The following is a 14,062-nucleotide window of genomic DNA, read 5'->3' as shown; positions in this document are numbered from 1 at the left end:
TAATAAAAACAATTTTTGCACGTATTTTGCTTTTTATAGCAATAATATTATTATTTTTTTGCTATTTAACTGTTTGAATACTGGGTTTACAAGTTCATGATTATATAACATCAAATAATTATTATAACACAAATAACTAAAAAAATAAGTGTGCAAAACATTTTTTTAATAGTTTTTATTTTTATATATTTATTTATTTTTAATATATTACTGTCTTGTTTAGTAAGAAAATTATTATTAAAGTGTATAAAAATGCAAATAATATCATAAATAAATAATTTATTAGTTGCCCATAAAATGAGTGCAAAAACCGATTTTTTGTTTTTTTAAGTCAATTAATATTAAATATTTTTTAATTTTATTTATTTACTTAAGTTTTATCAGAAAAATTCCTCAAAAAAATGTTATTTTAAAAATATATTTTAATATTAACAATAATAAAAAAATAGCTAAAATGTTATTTTATTCAATAACAAAAATACTAAAATTAATTAGAACTGTGTTTAAATTTTCTAAAATTTTCAAATTAAAACCATAATAAACAGGTCATCAACAAAATATTTATTATTATTAAAAAAATAATTAAAAAACTAAATAAATAAATAAAAACTATTTGAATTTGCAATTGTATTATTATAAAGTTTGGGTCATTACAATAGCATTTAAATTTATTTATTATACCCAGAGTAAATTTATGACTCATTAAAATATTACTACTTTTCCATGAGATTATCGTTGAAATATTTTTTTTGCTACAAACAAAAAATAATAAAATATAAACCGTTTTAAGCATATTTGATAATAAAAAGTTAGACTAAATCGCTATTATCTTATCGCTACATATATTCCGTTATCGTGTGTATTATACAAACAGAAAAATAAATAAATATAAAACAAAATAAGCGATAAAATCGTCCACAAAACAAAAATAATAAATATTTGTATCAATTATTAAGACTTTATTGTGTCAATTAAAATAAAGGTCAAAATTTATTGTAAATAGTTTATTAAATACAATGTAATATAAATTATATATATATATATATATATATATATATATAATTGTTTGTTTAAATAATATAAATTTAATAATTCAAAAAATTTCTAATATTTTTATTCATTTAATATTAATATACAGTAATAATAATAACATTATATCTAAGTTTCAAAAACGATAACTTAGTGTCGAAAAGGAATGCAATAAAAACAAGGGTTCAGAAAGATAACAGCTTTTTGTTTGTTTTTTGACAATCAATGGACAAAATATAGTATAATAATATATCATATATTTGAGACAATTATTATATTTTCTTTAATCATACAAAACGTGGTCTTTCGGACTCTATATCTCTTTTAAGATCCATTGAATCAGCCGATCGTTGAGCCAATTGGAACTCTTCGATGGCAGTTGTCGTTGCGATAGCTATGTCGGGGATCAGATCGCTAAGCGTATGACGGGATTCATTGCTTGAAAACTATAGACAAACAAAATAATTGTTAATAACTAAATATCAAGCATTTAATTAAAAATTAAAAAACAATTAAATTATTCAATTGACACATACCTGTGACTCTAAATCGAAATGAGCCAAACGTGGTACAGAACTTTCCAATTTAAGTTCACTGAACGTACTGTAGAGATCCCTGTCCTCATTCAATACAGTGGTGGTTATACCGGATAAATTGCTGGTCAGTGGTCTCGGTGGTGGCGGTATACTTAATGAGCCGACTTCACTGGGAGCAACATATGAAAGACGAGAAATGCCATCGTCAGGTCCTTCCAGAACAGGCATTGAATAATTGTTTCCGTGTAATACATCAGAAGCGGCATCCGGAAGACCAAACTCACGGCACACACGAAGCTGTATAAGCCTTAGAGCTTCGCATCGATTGGAAACCAATGCCAGTGCTCTTTGACTTAATGGTAAACCTTTCAGTTCTTGTTCTCGTTGTTTCATTAATACAACAACTCTGTCTTCAAGAATAGGCATTTGAGGTCTTGAACCGGCTTCGTGTATGTCTTCATAGCATACGGCCGACGATGAAGATGATGATGATATGCAAAGATGGTAGTGATCGGAGCCAAGAAACACGTCATTCATTGGTGACACAGTATTGTTTGTCTTATCCAACATATAGAGCGCATCGGGAATGTGCGATATCTGTCGGGAAACCCGATTGGAAACAATCTCTCCCTGTCTGCCAATTCGGTCGTCAAGCAATGCTTTAGCTTCTTCGACATACGGAGTAAAATAACGCGGTCTGATAAAAGGTCCCGTACCTCGACCTCTAAACCAAGCAGCTATACCGCGTGATTGGGGCAATACTGAATCTTCACCGACCATATAGGGTGGTAGTGTACTAATGAGTCCTCTTTTAGCTGCATTGGTCAATATATCACTGTCCAGTGGTAATATATGCACCACTCGTACGTGACAAATTAGTTCAGATATTATGTCCCGAAGTTCCGTATCATTTAGCTCTTTCTTACGGATACCTCGACGTAAACTATGAGCAGTGTTTGACACAACATTTGGCTCCCGTTCCTCCATTCGCTTCATTAACCGATTCTCACCCCATTTGATAACTGCCTGTAAGACCTCGAGTTCGCTGGCATTCAAAAAGTCTGATTTCAGTGCTTCAATCAAATGTGATAACTCTAACTGACATAATAGCGCTGATGAAACAATTGATGAAAACTCTTCGCGCATAAAACAGAGTGCCTGACGCTTGACCCACGGCGAGCCATGTGGCTGTTCCGACCACTTCAATATCATTAACAATGAATCCAATGATAACGAATCGATGAGTAAATCTTCACAGCTTTGTACGAGAAAGTCGAGCTCAAGAAAGCGTGCGATTTCGTACAAATCCATCACCTCTTTGACCAAAACCAATGTTGAGACTGTGTTCGAGTTGTTGTTCGTAGCGCTGGCAGTATTGGTTCCGATGATATTCACTTCATTAACACACTTACAGACACACGATTGCAAAAGATGGTGCAATTCGGCGGCGTCTCTGTACATGACATGCAATAATACTCTTGCATACCGTCGCGGAATAATACTTTCGTCCAATAAAATCTTTGTTCGTTGATTGGCGTGTAAGACGGTATTCGGATCACTGGTTTCGGCTTTTCGACGCTCCTGTCGTTGGATTACTGATCGAAAAAACGGCGATCGAGCGGCTAGTATTGCTCGATGGCATGAATATTCGTTTTGGTCGCTACAGGCCCGACACTTCTTTACTGGTTGTTGTGAACAATCTCTGTGGTGTTGTTGTGGCGAAAACAGCAGTGAGGCGTCACTGTATAGACCAGTTTCCAAGAGATGTTTTAAGTCATAGGCCAACGGATTGGGAACTCCGCACTGTTCGCTAATACGAAGCAATACATCGTAATTGTTTCGCGGATCGTAACTACCGGACAACTCCCCTGAATAGAGATATCGTAACAAATCGTGGAATAGTTCAACTCTAAGGCCAGTTATGTCTAAGTTAACCGTTACATAACTTCCCGGCGGTTTTTTGCCTAACAGCTCACGAAAGGCTGGACAACGTACGCAAACAATTGCTTTGTGAACCGGGAATTGGACGCCTTTATAGACGAGAGTAATATCTGAACAATATTTGAAGTCAAATAACTCGCAAAAGTCGTTTTGTGCGGTCGAGGCCAGCGGTCGGGCACTTTCGGCTAACAGTGACAACTCTTTTAACAAACCGGTGCATTCGTACTCTTCACACAGTTGTTTAATATCTCTGGTACTCCACGAAGATATGAAATCTCGAAGAGCTTGCGAGTGATCAAAGGATCGACTCGTACGACGTTTGCGAACCAATCGTTTGCGAAGAGTGGCCAATGAGGACAAGTTTTTGCGTTTCTTTTCTTTGATCGGCATTACACTGTTCATCGAACCGTCGGTCAGTGTACTATGACTACCCGTACCGCTATTGTTGTCCGAGTATGAGGTCCACGAGTTGACCGTCTCCTGCGATGTCGAGTTCAGCGATGGCACTGTTACTGTTGAACTGCCCGAAGACATTTGAGACGAATGATTGGCACCCATATTATGTTAGTGTTGTTGTGTCCTACAGATTGGTAGCAATTATGGATCACTCCGTTACCACCGATATGTGTCCACAACAAACAAAAAAAACCGAAATCAGGTCAACAAAACAAATGGTAGTCGTATTGATTGGCCATTCATTTGGCGGCGATTTTTTTGGCACTCAAACTGTCGGATAAAAAATGGGATCCGATTCAAGTGATACTTCTAGTCTCGGATTATTAATTGCATCGTCTGTTATATTCGTGTGTCGACTACTCTTCAATCACTTCCCAAAAACTATTTGTTTGTTGACATCAATTAAAAAACAACTCTTCAATCAAAAAGTAGACATTTTATTGGATTTTCAATACAACAGTCAGTCAGTCATTGTATAAATATTGAGAGAGAGAGAGAGTCAATGCACTCAATCATTATATACAATGTACTGAATGTATGTCTTCACTGCATTACACACACACACAGTGTTTGTTGGCTCTAATAGCTGTCTTTAAATCACAGCTGTGTCTGCCATCCAATGTTTATACTTACTTTAGGATAGAAGCCATGAAAAAATCACAGTAAACTACAGTAAAAACAATTATACATCTGGCAATACTTGTGACTATTGACAATGGAGTCGACAATTGTGTGTTAGATCAGTTAAATATTTATCTATTAATATTTTTTTCCTTTTTTTAAATTAAATATTTTTTTTGCAGTTTTAAAAAAACATAAATTACATGCAAAATATACAAATAGTATTATGTATAGTACAGTACAATAAATTTATTAGTTATTATATAATAACTAAATTTGTTGTTAAATATCATTAGTTCACTAATTGCTAATCAAATAAATAAAATTAATATTAATATTATTGTATAAATAAATAATACACAATATTAGTGATATATAAAAATAATTTAATGAGAAAAAAGAAAAACAATTGTTTTTTCGTTGTTTTCGCGTCAAATGATATTTTATTATTAATATTTTAGTCGATAATGTCTTCCTCTTCAGAATCGCTTTGTTTGTCCCAATCCTTCATCTTTGCGCCGATCATGAAGTCATCCCTCAAGACTTTCCATGTCTTCTCTTCCTTCTTATCGGACTCTTTGCTATCATTGGTCTGAAAGATAACAAAATAATATATTTTAGACATAACTTTTGAATAATAAAAATTGAAAACAAATTATAATTACTTTATCTTTCTTTTGTTTTTCCTTAAGTTTGTCAAGAAATTGATTTTTATTGTATTTATTTATCACTCTATCTCTTCTGGTTTCCGAAGAACCAACTTCTCGGACATCTCTATCGATAGTCTTTTGCTGTTCGCGTACGGCATTAAACAATTGGACGACACCTTTGGTGGCAATCGAGCACAGCCTACGTTCGCGTTCCCAGTCCTCGAGTGTCGGTTTAAGTCTACCCATCGTTTCCCACTGGGTTTTGCTGAGCTTCGATAACTTCTCAGCATTTGTTTCATTAGTTTTCTTCATTTTTTTCTTTGATGTTTCGTTGTTATCATCACTTTTGACAACAGTTCCGTCTTTATTGACTATCTCGACGTTATCTTCTTTGTCGTCGTCTTTTCTTTTGAGGTCTTTATCTTTCTTGGCTTTTGACATAATAAACGACTTGTTCTTTGGCTTAACGGCCAGTACTTTGTTGATAGCGTCAGCCCATCCAATGTTGGATGTCCTCTCGGATGCCAAATCTTTGGCATCATCTTCATTCAAGTCGTCTGAATCCTCGATAATGTCATCCAAATCGAGATCTTTTGGATCGACATCTGAGTCCATGTCTTCTTCTTCATCGCTGGAAACACTGCGATTGACAATCACTTTACTTTTTTGACGAGACATTTGCATTAATAATATGATATTTTCAAAATTATTTTTAATAACTAATTAAAGGTATAATTAATTTACATTTTATTTAATTCAAAAATAATTCACACATTTTTTGCAGACATGTGTTCATCACTACAACAGTATTAGACATCACGTGATTGTTTTGAACACATGTTTTGAAAACATTGAAAGTAATGTAAACATTGATGTAATCATTGTTTTTATTGTTATGAATGATATCGTATGTCAAGCGATAATAAAGCTGTCAACAGATCCATACATCTATTGATTGATTTTTATGTCTCAAATCCCGTGATTGATGACTCAGATGAAGATCTTGTGGACCTCAAACTGACTGAACACTGAAGAACAATGAGATTATTAAGTTTATTATGCAATGAAACTCATTGGTCAGTGTTAAACCGTACCGCCGGCGATGACGGTGGCAATTGGTATCTCAACGATTGTTTCAACAATCTGGTCATTGTTTGGCCAATATATGTCTTGTTGACCATATTGTCATCACTGCTAACGGGATGGATATCCGGTATCAGGCATACCGGTGTGCCATTTGACCAATCATTGCGGCGATTGATGAGATTTCGGGCCGCAATTGTTTGCCTGATATTATTGATTGTTTCGGCCGACTCTTTAGTAACAACATTGCACTCAACTCTAACCACTGCTGTCTATATGTCAACCACTGTACAGATAACTGCAATTTTCATACATCTATTTAGTCTTATATCATGTCTGAATAGCCATTATCGGCCAAAATCTAAGTCAGTGTGCATTGCATTTGACGTAACAGTCATTTTGATTATCTTTGTAAATGTCAATCAAATCTATACGTTTGTTGTCAAAGATTTACATACATATCACCAATTGGTTTGCTATACAATTGTCTTAATCTTATGGATAATCTATTTGGCATTGAATGTGTTGAGTTCGCAAAAGTTGATGACCAATGAAGATGAAAGAGTTTTGATTGACCGAAACGATCAAATATCAAGTCTATCCATCACTTGCGATACCATTGATAATCAGTTGATCAACGAAGAAATGGTAGATATTATTTCAAAGCTGACACTCCAGTGGGTGTCACCACTGATGAAAAGAGGAATCGAAAAGAAGATTAGTTCACACAACGATCTGTTCAGACTTCCCAATGATTTAAAGTCGAAAAATGTTTCGCAAAAGTTTGAGACAATATTTGAATTGAATCCATTAAGTGATATTACCACCAATGATAATGATAACAATGTAGTAATTGTTAGACAAAAAAGTCGTTCACTAATCAAATCATTGCTCAAATGTTACGGTTTTGAGTTACTAGGAGTCGGTTTCCTAAAGTTCTTCAGTGATTTGTTTTCATTTGCCGGTCCATTACTACTGAATCGTGTGGTTCAGTATCTGGAAAGTGGTGATCACGACAGTTACGATGGTTTCTATTACTCGCTGGTATTATTCTTATGTTCACTATTGTCATCGATGGCCATCAGTTTGTTTAACTTTTATATCAATAACATTACGCTGAAGATCCGAAGCTCAATACTTACATCAATTTACAGTAAAATATTTATCGTCCGTTCCAACACTTTGGACAGTCGTTTCAGTACTGGTGAAGTATTGAACTTTGCGAGCACCGACACCGACCGTGTGGTCAACTTTTGTCCGTCACTCTTGCAGTTCATTAGTCTACCCATTCAGTTGTCGGTCACCCTATACTTACTGTACGTACAGTTAGGCTTAGCATTTGTTACCGGTGTTGTGTTTGCCATTGTATTGATACCAATCAACCGGTGTATCTGTAATAAGATTGCAGAGTTGAGCACCAAAATGATGGACTGGAAAGACAAACGAATCAAATTGATGAGCGAAATCTTGATGGGCATTCGTGTCATTAAAATGCATGCCTGGGAACCACTGTTTCGCCAAAGAGTTATTCATCTGAGAGAACAAGAGCTCAAATATCTTAAGGGAAGAAAATATTTGGATGCCTTCTGTGTATACTTTTGGGCGACAACACCGGTACTAATATCGTCACTTGTTTTCGGAACATTTGTTTTACTCAACGGTCAGCTGACAGCACCGGTTGTTTTTACTAGTCTGGCATTACTATCAATGCTTATTATGCCATTGAATGCCTTTCCTTGGGTTTTAAATGGTCTGATGGAGTCGTGGGTATCAATTAAGAGGTTACAAAAACTATTTGATTTGGATCCGTTAGATTTGAATCAACATTACAACCATCCGATTGCTGACAGTAATTTCAAAGTACAAGCAATGGGCGCAACGTTTGCTTCATCTGATTCGAGTCGCAAAAGAGATATATCATATCGTTTTGTTTTGGGACCAATTGATTTCACTCTTACAACTGGAATGTTTGTCGGCGTAATTGGTTGGTTGACATAAATTTTAGTTTACATTAAAAAAAAAACAGAAATCAGTGGTAATTGATTTTATCATTTGTACTCTCAAAGGGAAAGTTGGTTCTGGAAAGAGCCAACTGTTAACAGCACTGTTGGGAGAGGTCCAGAGGATTACTGGTAAACTTGGGATCAATAAAAGTGATTTTGACGCCGGCGTTGGTATTGTAACACAGGAGCCATGGATTCAAAATACAACTTTTATGGAGAATATATTGTTTGGCAAACCATATGACGCCCAACGATATAATGCTGTTCTCGATGCCTGTGCTCTCATCGATGATATTAATGTGATTTTAATATTATTATGATTTTGTTTTTATATTTATAAAAAATGATTTGCTATTATTTATAGACCTTCACTGATGGTGATCTTACAGAGATTGGTGATCGCGGAGTAACACTTTCTGGTGGACAAAAGGCCCGAATATCATTGGCCAGAGCCGTGTATCAGAATTTTGATATTTATTTTATTGATGATCCGTTCGCCAGTGTTGACATGCATGTGGCAAAAGTTATCTACAATAAGTGCATATTAGGTCTTTTAGGTGACAAAACAAAGATTGTATGCACTCATCACCAAAATTATCTGATGAAAGCAGATTTGATCCTAAAGTTAGACTCCGGACAAGTAATGGCGTCGGGTTTACCACAGGATATCATTACTACCGGTAAAATGAAAAAACTATCAAAAGATGAAGAGAAACCATTTGAAGAACAAATGAATGCGACGAATATCGACAATGAATTTGAGTTTAGAATCAAAGAAGAAGAACGTGAAGAAGGAGTCGTCAAGTTTGCCGTTTATTTAACTTATATGCGATCAGTCGGTCCCTATCTGTCAGCTTTGGTATTAATATCTATAGGTCTAATGCAAGCATCGAAAAGCGCATCGGACTGTTGGCTAGCATTTTGGACATCAAATAATACAGATATGAGCTCTAAATCGTCGATCAACTATTTAATTATCTTTATATGTATTGCTGTCCTAAACTCAGTCCTAACGCTGATCCGATCTTTTGTCTTCGCTTACAGCGGAGTGATGGCAGCTCTGAGACTTCATTCGTCATTATTGAAAAAGATTTTCACCGCCAGAATTGTGTTCTTCGATGTGACGGCTTTTGGTCGTATTATCAACAGATTTTCCACTGATGTCTTCAATATCGACGACAATTTACCATTTAATTTGAATATTTTTTTGAGTCAATTATTTAGTCTGTTAGCATCTATAGTCATCACAGTCTATGGCTTGCCATGGATTGCACTAATGATTATTCCACTATCTGTTCCCTATTATTATATTCAAGTAAGCAAATTATGATTTTTTATTTATGACTTTTTTTTAATGAGAAGTCAATTAATGTTTTCTATGAAAAAAAATAAAAATATTTAGCGCTATTATCGTTGGACTTCACGGGAACTTAAGCGACTGTCAGCCGTATCTCTTTCACCTATTTATACACAGGTTTTTTAGTTTATTGTTTTTTTTAATGATAATTACGTTATAATTTGATTTTGAAAGTGATTTATATATTGTAAATGATTTTTTTTGCATTTAATATATTTATTATTCAAATATATTAAAAAATTGAATTAATGTGTGTATTATTATTAATATTATCATACAGTTAGATGAAACACTTCAAGGACTAATCACAATTCGAGCCTATGCTAACATTAACAGGTATTGTAAATATTTATATAATATTAAATTATTAATAATTTTAGTATATAAAGTTTATTTACTTTTAAATTTTAAATAATGTTAAAATTATGCAGACAATCTAAATAAATATAATTTACATATGTTGTTATTGTCTAAAAATTTAAACTTAATATTATATAAGTAAACTTAAATAAAAAGAGCTTTAATTATTAATTAAAATTAAATATATAGATTTATGCGCGAAATGTACCTAAAGTTAGATATAAATAACAAAATTCAATACTCGACGGCTGCAGTCCAACAGTGGCTAAATCTTCGCCTACAGATATTGGGAGCAATAGTATCGTCGGGTGTGGCACTACTGGCCGTTAGTCTGCATTTCTGGTCCGAACAGATAGTCGACTCTGGTTTAGTTGGTTTAGCATTAGTCTACTCGTTATCAGTAACGGGACTATTGAATGGAGCCGTTCAGTCATTCACACAGACAGAGATGGAAATGGTTTCAGTTGAACGAGTTATGCAATACATTGATAATATTGAATGCGAAGAAGACAATGTGGATAACGGATCCATTGATAACGATGAAGATAATAATGATAATGTCGACAATCGTCGTGTTGTTGTTGATAATAACTGGCCAAACAATAGTATTGTTCGCTTTAGTAACGTATCGATGCGTTATCGCCCGGACCTGAAACGTGCCTTAAATAAGGTTTCCTTCAGTACAAAGCCCTTTGAAAAGATAGGAATCGTTGGTAAGTAAAGCACATACACATCACAAACAGCCAACAGACCACTCAATTTGTTTTTATTTCTTTTTTTTTATTTGTTGTGCTTTTATTTGTATTTTTTTATCGCCGATATTTGTTTGTATAATACATCGCATATTGTATTACCAATAATAATAATATTAAGGACGTACCGGTTCCGGCAAATCCAGTTTATTTCAAGTCTTATTCCGATTGGTTAACGTAGAAGAAGGAAATATTACCATTGATGGCATCGATATATCAACTATTAGTTTAAATAACTTAAGGTATTTATATTTAAGTCCAATAATATAATATATTCTTTGATTGCATTTTTGTTTTGTTTTATATTTATATATATTTGAGTTACGCTTATGTTATGTTAGGATTGAACTCATTTGTATTACATAATAGCGAAATGTGTGATTCATTTATATATACATATATATGAAATAGAAATAATATTAATAATAATAATAATACTTTAATAATAACATCCCGTGAATTGATGCAAACCATGCAATCAATTGATTGAAACAGTTTTGTAAAAGTAAAGAGTCACGACATTTAACAATTCTTGATTGTATTGTTTTATCGATATTTTTCATATATAATACAGTATTACTTGAATTAACTTCTTATTGTTTTATTTTAAATTTAGTTATTATTATTTTTTTGCTTAATTAATTTGTATTGTTATAGTAATTTAAATGTAATAGTAATAATAATAAACAATAATGATAAATAATGTGTTAAAAGATATCTATCATATACCATAGTTGTATATATATATATATAAATTATATAGTTTAGTTTTATTGTCCAGTTTTAGATAATCTACAATTTGTGGCCTAATTATTACTATAATAGATATATAATTTGTATTTATATATATATATATATATATATATATATATACAATGTATATACACTGTATATAAGTTATATTGCAATTTTATTTCTATATAGATTATTTTGATATATAAAGCAGATAAAAGTATTACTGTCAAACTGACCAACAAAACAAAATTATTGATAATCTCTCAAATGAATTGTTTTATTATTATTATATATAAAAGATAAAAATATTGAACATTTACTACAATGAATATAATAATAAACAAAACAAAAACCGGTTAATATCAATACAATACAACATCAAATAAAATGATAGATTTGTATTATTTTTTATTTTTATGTTCATTCTCTATGTATTGTTTTATTTTCAGATCAAAACTATTTATTATACCTCAAGACCCGTTCCTATTTAGTGGTACAATAAGAGATAATCTGGATCCACAAAATAAATACTTAGATAATGAGATCTGGCATTCACTCAGAGAGTGTCATTTGGAGTCATTAGGTATGGATAGTGTGTGTGTGTGTGTGGATAGGGATGAGGAGAGAGAGAGGAAGGATGGATTTTTTATTGTTTAAATAGGAGTTTAACTAAATTGCATTTTTATGTATTCGCTTTTTTTATATTTATATATAAACAGTACTAAGCTTAGGTGGTTTGAGTGCTAATATTAGCGAAAGAGGCCGAGATTTGAGTTGCGGTCAAAGACAACTGCTATGTTTGGTTAGAGCACTGCTATCCAAGACAACTATACTCTGTATGGATGAGGCGACAGCTAATATCGACTCAATTACTGAACAACTAATCCAACAAACATTGACAACTGTTTTCAGTTCAGCCACTGTACTGTTTGTGGCCCACAAGATCGAGTCGGTGCTCAATAGTAACCGTATAATAGTAATGGACAGCTCATCCATTGTCGAGATGGACGAACCCGAGAATCTACTGCGAGACGAATCATCCGCTTTCTATGCATTATATCATAGATAATCTCTCAATTGATTATAATTATAATTTATTTGACTATTAATTTATCTCCCATTTAATTGATGACCTAAATAATTATTTTAATAATTATTATAACAAATATTTTTATTTACACGTTATTATTAATATTATTATGTTAGTAATTTAATAAATATATGTATTTTTATAATAACATTTTTTAAAAAAGAGTAACATATTACTAGTAAATTATAAAAAATTAATAATTTATTTAACAATTTGTTTATTAAAGAAATTTATTATATATATTTGAAATTTAGAGTTTAAAAATAAGTTGTTTTCCAATAAAATGTATAAAAATTAATTGAATTTTTACCAAAAATTTTTGTTGGGTTTCACTGTTTTTATCTTTAATTAATTAACAAATTGAAAGCAATATAAATATATAGTATATATATTAGCTGTTATATCAATATATTAATATACTGTATACTGTTTAGATCGTAATTAATTAAACATTTATTATTAATTTATTTATTTATGATATTTCATAGAGTATTTGTTAATAGTATTATTATAAAACTTGATACTAGGAATTATAAATTTTTATTATTAATTATCTCGAAAATAAAGTTATTTTTACGGGTAATAGTAGTTATTTATAAATATAATATAATTCAAAAAGCTTATAGTTATTATTATTATTATTATCATTGATAGATATTTTTAGTTTAAAAGCTTTTGAATTTATTTTTTCTTTACTTTTTTTCTTATTTATTTGTCCTAAAAAATTGTTATGTAAAGGACTATTAAAGCGATTTCATGAATATAAAACTGTATATTATTGTTGGGATTTATACAAGTATTGAATAACAAACAATATGTTTAACATTTATTTATTTTTCTATACATATTTAATAGTACAGTAAAAATTTACCAAAACATCTGAATATATATATATAGTTGTAATTTTGTTTGACAGGATAAATACAAATTAGTAAAATTGTTAAGTAAATTGATGTCTATATTAATGTCATTGTTATTAGTTTGAATGTATTTAATATATTTTAATCACTGGTATAATCGTATAATGAAATTGCAATCACTCGCAATGATTGTGGCATTGAAGCCACTATTCATTCATTCAATCAATTAAATAAATATTTGAAAATTGTGTTATAAATATAAATTTTATGAATATATTCACAAAAATTGTTTGTTAGATAAACAATCAAAAAGTCAAACAGTAGAGTAAAATTTGATTTACAGTATAAACTTTATATATATATATATTTATATATTTTAAAAATCAAAATGCGTTTACTTTACTGATCGCTTCATTAGCTCATTATGTTATATAACAAATAATAGAGTAAATTGCATCAATATTAGTGATTTAAAAAAATGTATTTATTTATAATCACACAAAATTTTTATATAATATAATTATAAATACAGTTTAATTATATACAACATACTAATCAACAACAAAAACATTGATATATCTATAGAAAA

General features: G+C 31.5%; 3 protein-coding genes across 4 annotated transcripts; 1 reads left to right on the top strand and 2 right to left on the bottom strand.

Annotated features, from left to right (window-relative positions):
- Positions 1 to 1,293: 1,293 nt before the first annotated feature.
- LOC128953057 (BTB/POZ domain-containing protein 7-like) lies at positions 1,294 to 4,550 on the bottom strand. The gene is made up of 2 exons (XM_054298558.1): positions 1,566 to 4,550; positions 1,294 to 1,475 (listed from the first exon to the last, which is right to left on the bottom strand). The coding sequence occupies exons 1-2, from the start codon at positions 4,062 to 4,064 to the stop codon at positions 1,317 to 1,319; spliced, it is 2,658 nt and encodes an 885-aa protein (XP_054154533.1). The 5' UTR covers positions 4,065 to 4,550; the 3' UTR covers positions 1,294 to 1,316.
- Positions 4,551 to 5,015: 465 nt separating this feature from the next.
- On the bottom strand, positions 5,016 to 6,047 carry LOC128951872 (RRP15-like protein). 2 transcript variants are annotated; one of them, XM_054297160.1, is made up of 3 exons: positions 5,978 to 6,047; positions 5,249 to 5,894; positions 5,016 to 5,175 (listed from the first exon to the last, which is right to left on the bottom strand). In XM_054297160.1, exons 2-3 carry the CDS (start codon positions 5,846 to 5,848, stop codon positions 5,041 to 5,043), a joined length of 735 nt encoding a protein of 244 aa, XP_054153135.1. In that variant the 5' UTR covers positions 5,849 to 5,894; positions 5,978 to 6,047; the 3' UTR covers positions 5,016 to 5,040. The 2 variants fall into 2 exon arrangements, with proteins under 2 accessions (XP_054153135.1, XP_054153134.1); XM_054297159.1 differs by having other exon boundaries at positions 5,249 to 6,047.
- Positions 6,040 to 12,592, top strand: LOC128952841 (ATP-binding cassette sub-family C member 10-like). The gene is made up of 9 exons (XM_054298295.1): positions 6,040 to 8,300; positions 8,383 to 8,618; positions 8,684 to 9,634; positions 9,722 to 9,793; positions 9,957 to 10,012; positions 10,226 to 10,749; positions 10,910 to 11,030; positions 11,973 to 12,106; positions 12,243 to 12,592. The coding sequence occupies exons 1-9, from the start codon at positions 6,272 to 6,274 to the stop codon at positions 12,590 to 12,592; spliced, it is 4,473 nt and encodes a 1,490-aa protein (XP_054154270.1). The 5' UTR covers positions 6,040 to 6,271.
- The last annotated feature ends 1,470 nt before the right edge of the window (positions 12,593 to 14,062 follow it).

Source organism: Oppia nitens, unplaced genomic scaffold (assembly GCF_028296485.1).
Source record: "Oppia nitens isolate AA-2021 unplaced genomic scaffold, nextdenovo-longstitch-racon4-pilon3 scaffold1_pilon_pilon_pilon, whole genome shotgun sequence".
NCBI classification, from domain to species: domain Eukaryota; kingdom Metazoa; phylum Arthropoda; class Arachnida; order Sarcoptiformes; family Oppiidae; genus Oppia; species Oppia nitens.
Note: the sequence above shows the minus strand (reverse complement) of the source record. Positions and strands in the feature narration are given on the sequence as shown.

What these genes read in the sequence shown, in the direction of transcription:
- LOC128952841 (XM_054298295.1), top strand. Translation starts at nt 6,272, where the DNA reads ATGAGATTATTAAGTTTATTATGCAATGAAACTCATTGGTCAGTGTTA. An exon ending in GCCTATGCTAACATTAACAG is followed by an intron (nt 10,013 to 10,225) that starts GTATTGTAAATA and finishes TTAAATATATAG; the next exon opens with ATTTATGCGCGAAATGTACC. An exon ending in TGAAAAGATAGGAATCGTTG is followed by an intron (nt 10,750 to 10,909) that starts GTAAGTAAAGCA and finishes AATAATATTAAG; the next exon opens with GACGTACCGGTTCCGGCAAA.
- LOC128953057 (XM_054298558.1), bottom strand. Translation starts at nt 4,064, where the DNA reads ATGGGTGCCAATCATTCGTCTCAAATGTCTTCGGGCAGTTCAACAGTA. An exon ending in ATTTCGATTTAGAGTCACAG is followed by an intron (nt 1,476 to 1,565) that starts GTATGTGTCAAT and finishes GTTTGTCTATAG; the next exon opens with TTTTCAAGCAATGAATCCCG.
- LOC128951872 (XM_054297159.1), bottom strand. Translation starts at nt 5,917, where the DNA reads ATGCAAATGTCTCGTCAAAAAAGTAAAGTGATTGTCAATCGCAGTGTT. An exon ending in AAAAACAAAAGAAAGATAAA is followed by an intron (nt 5,176 to 5,248) that starts GTAATTATAATT and finishes GTTATCTTTCAG; the next exon opens with ACCAATGATAGCAAAGAGTC.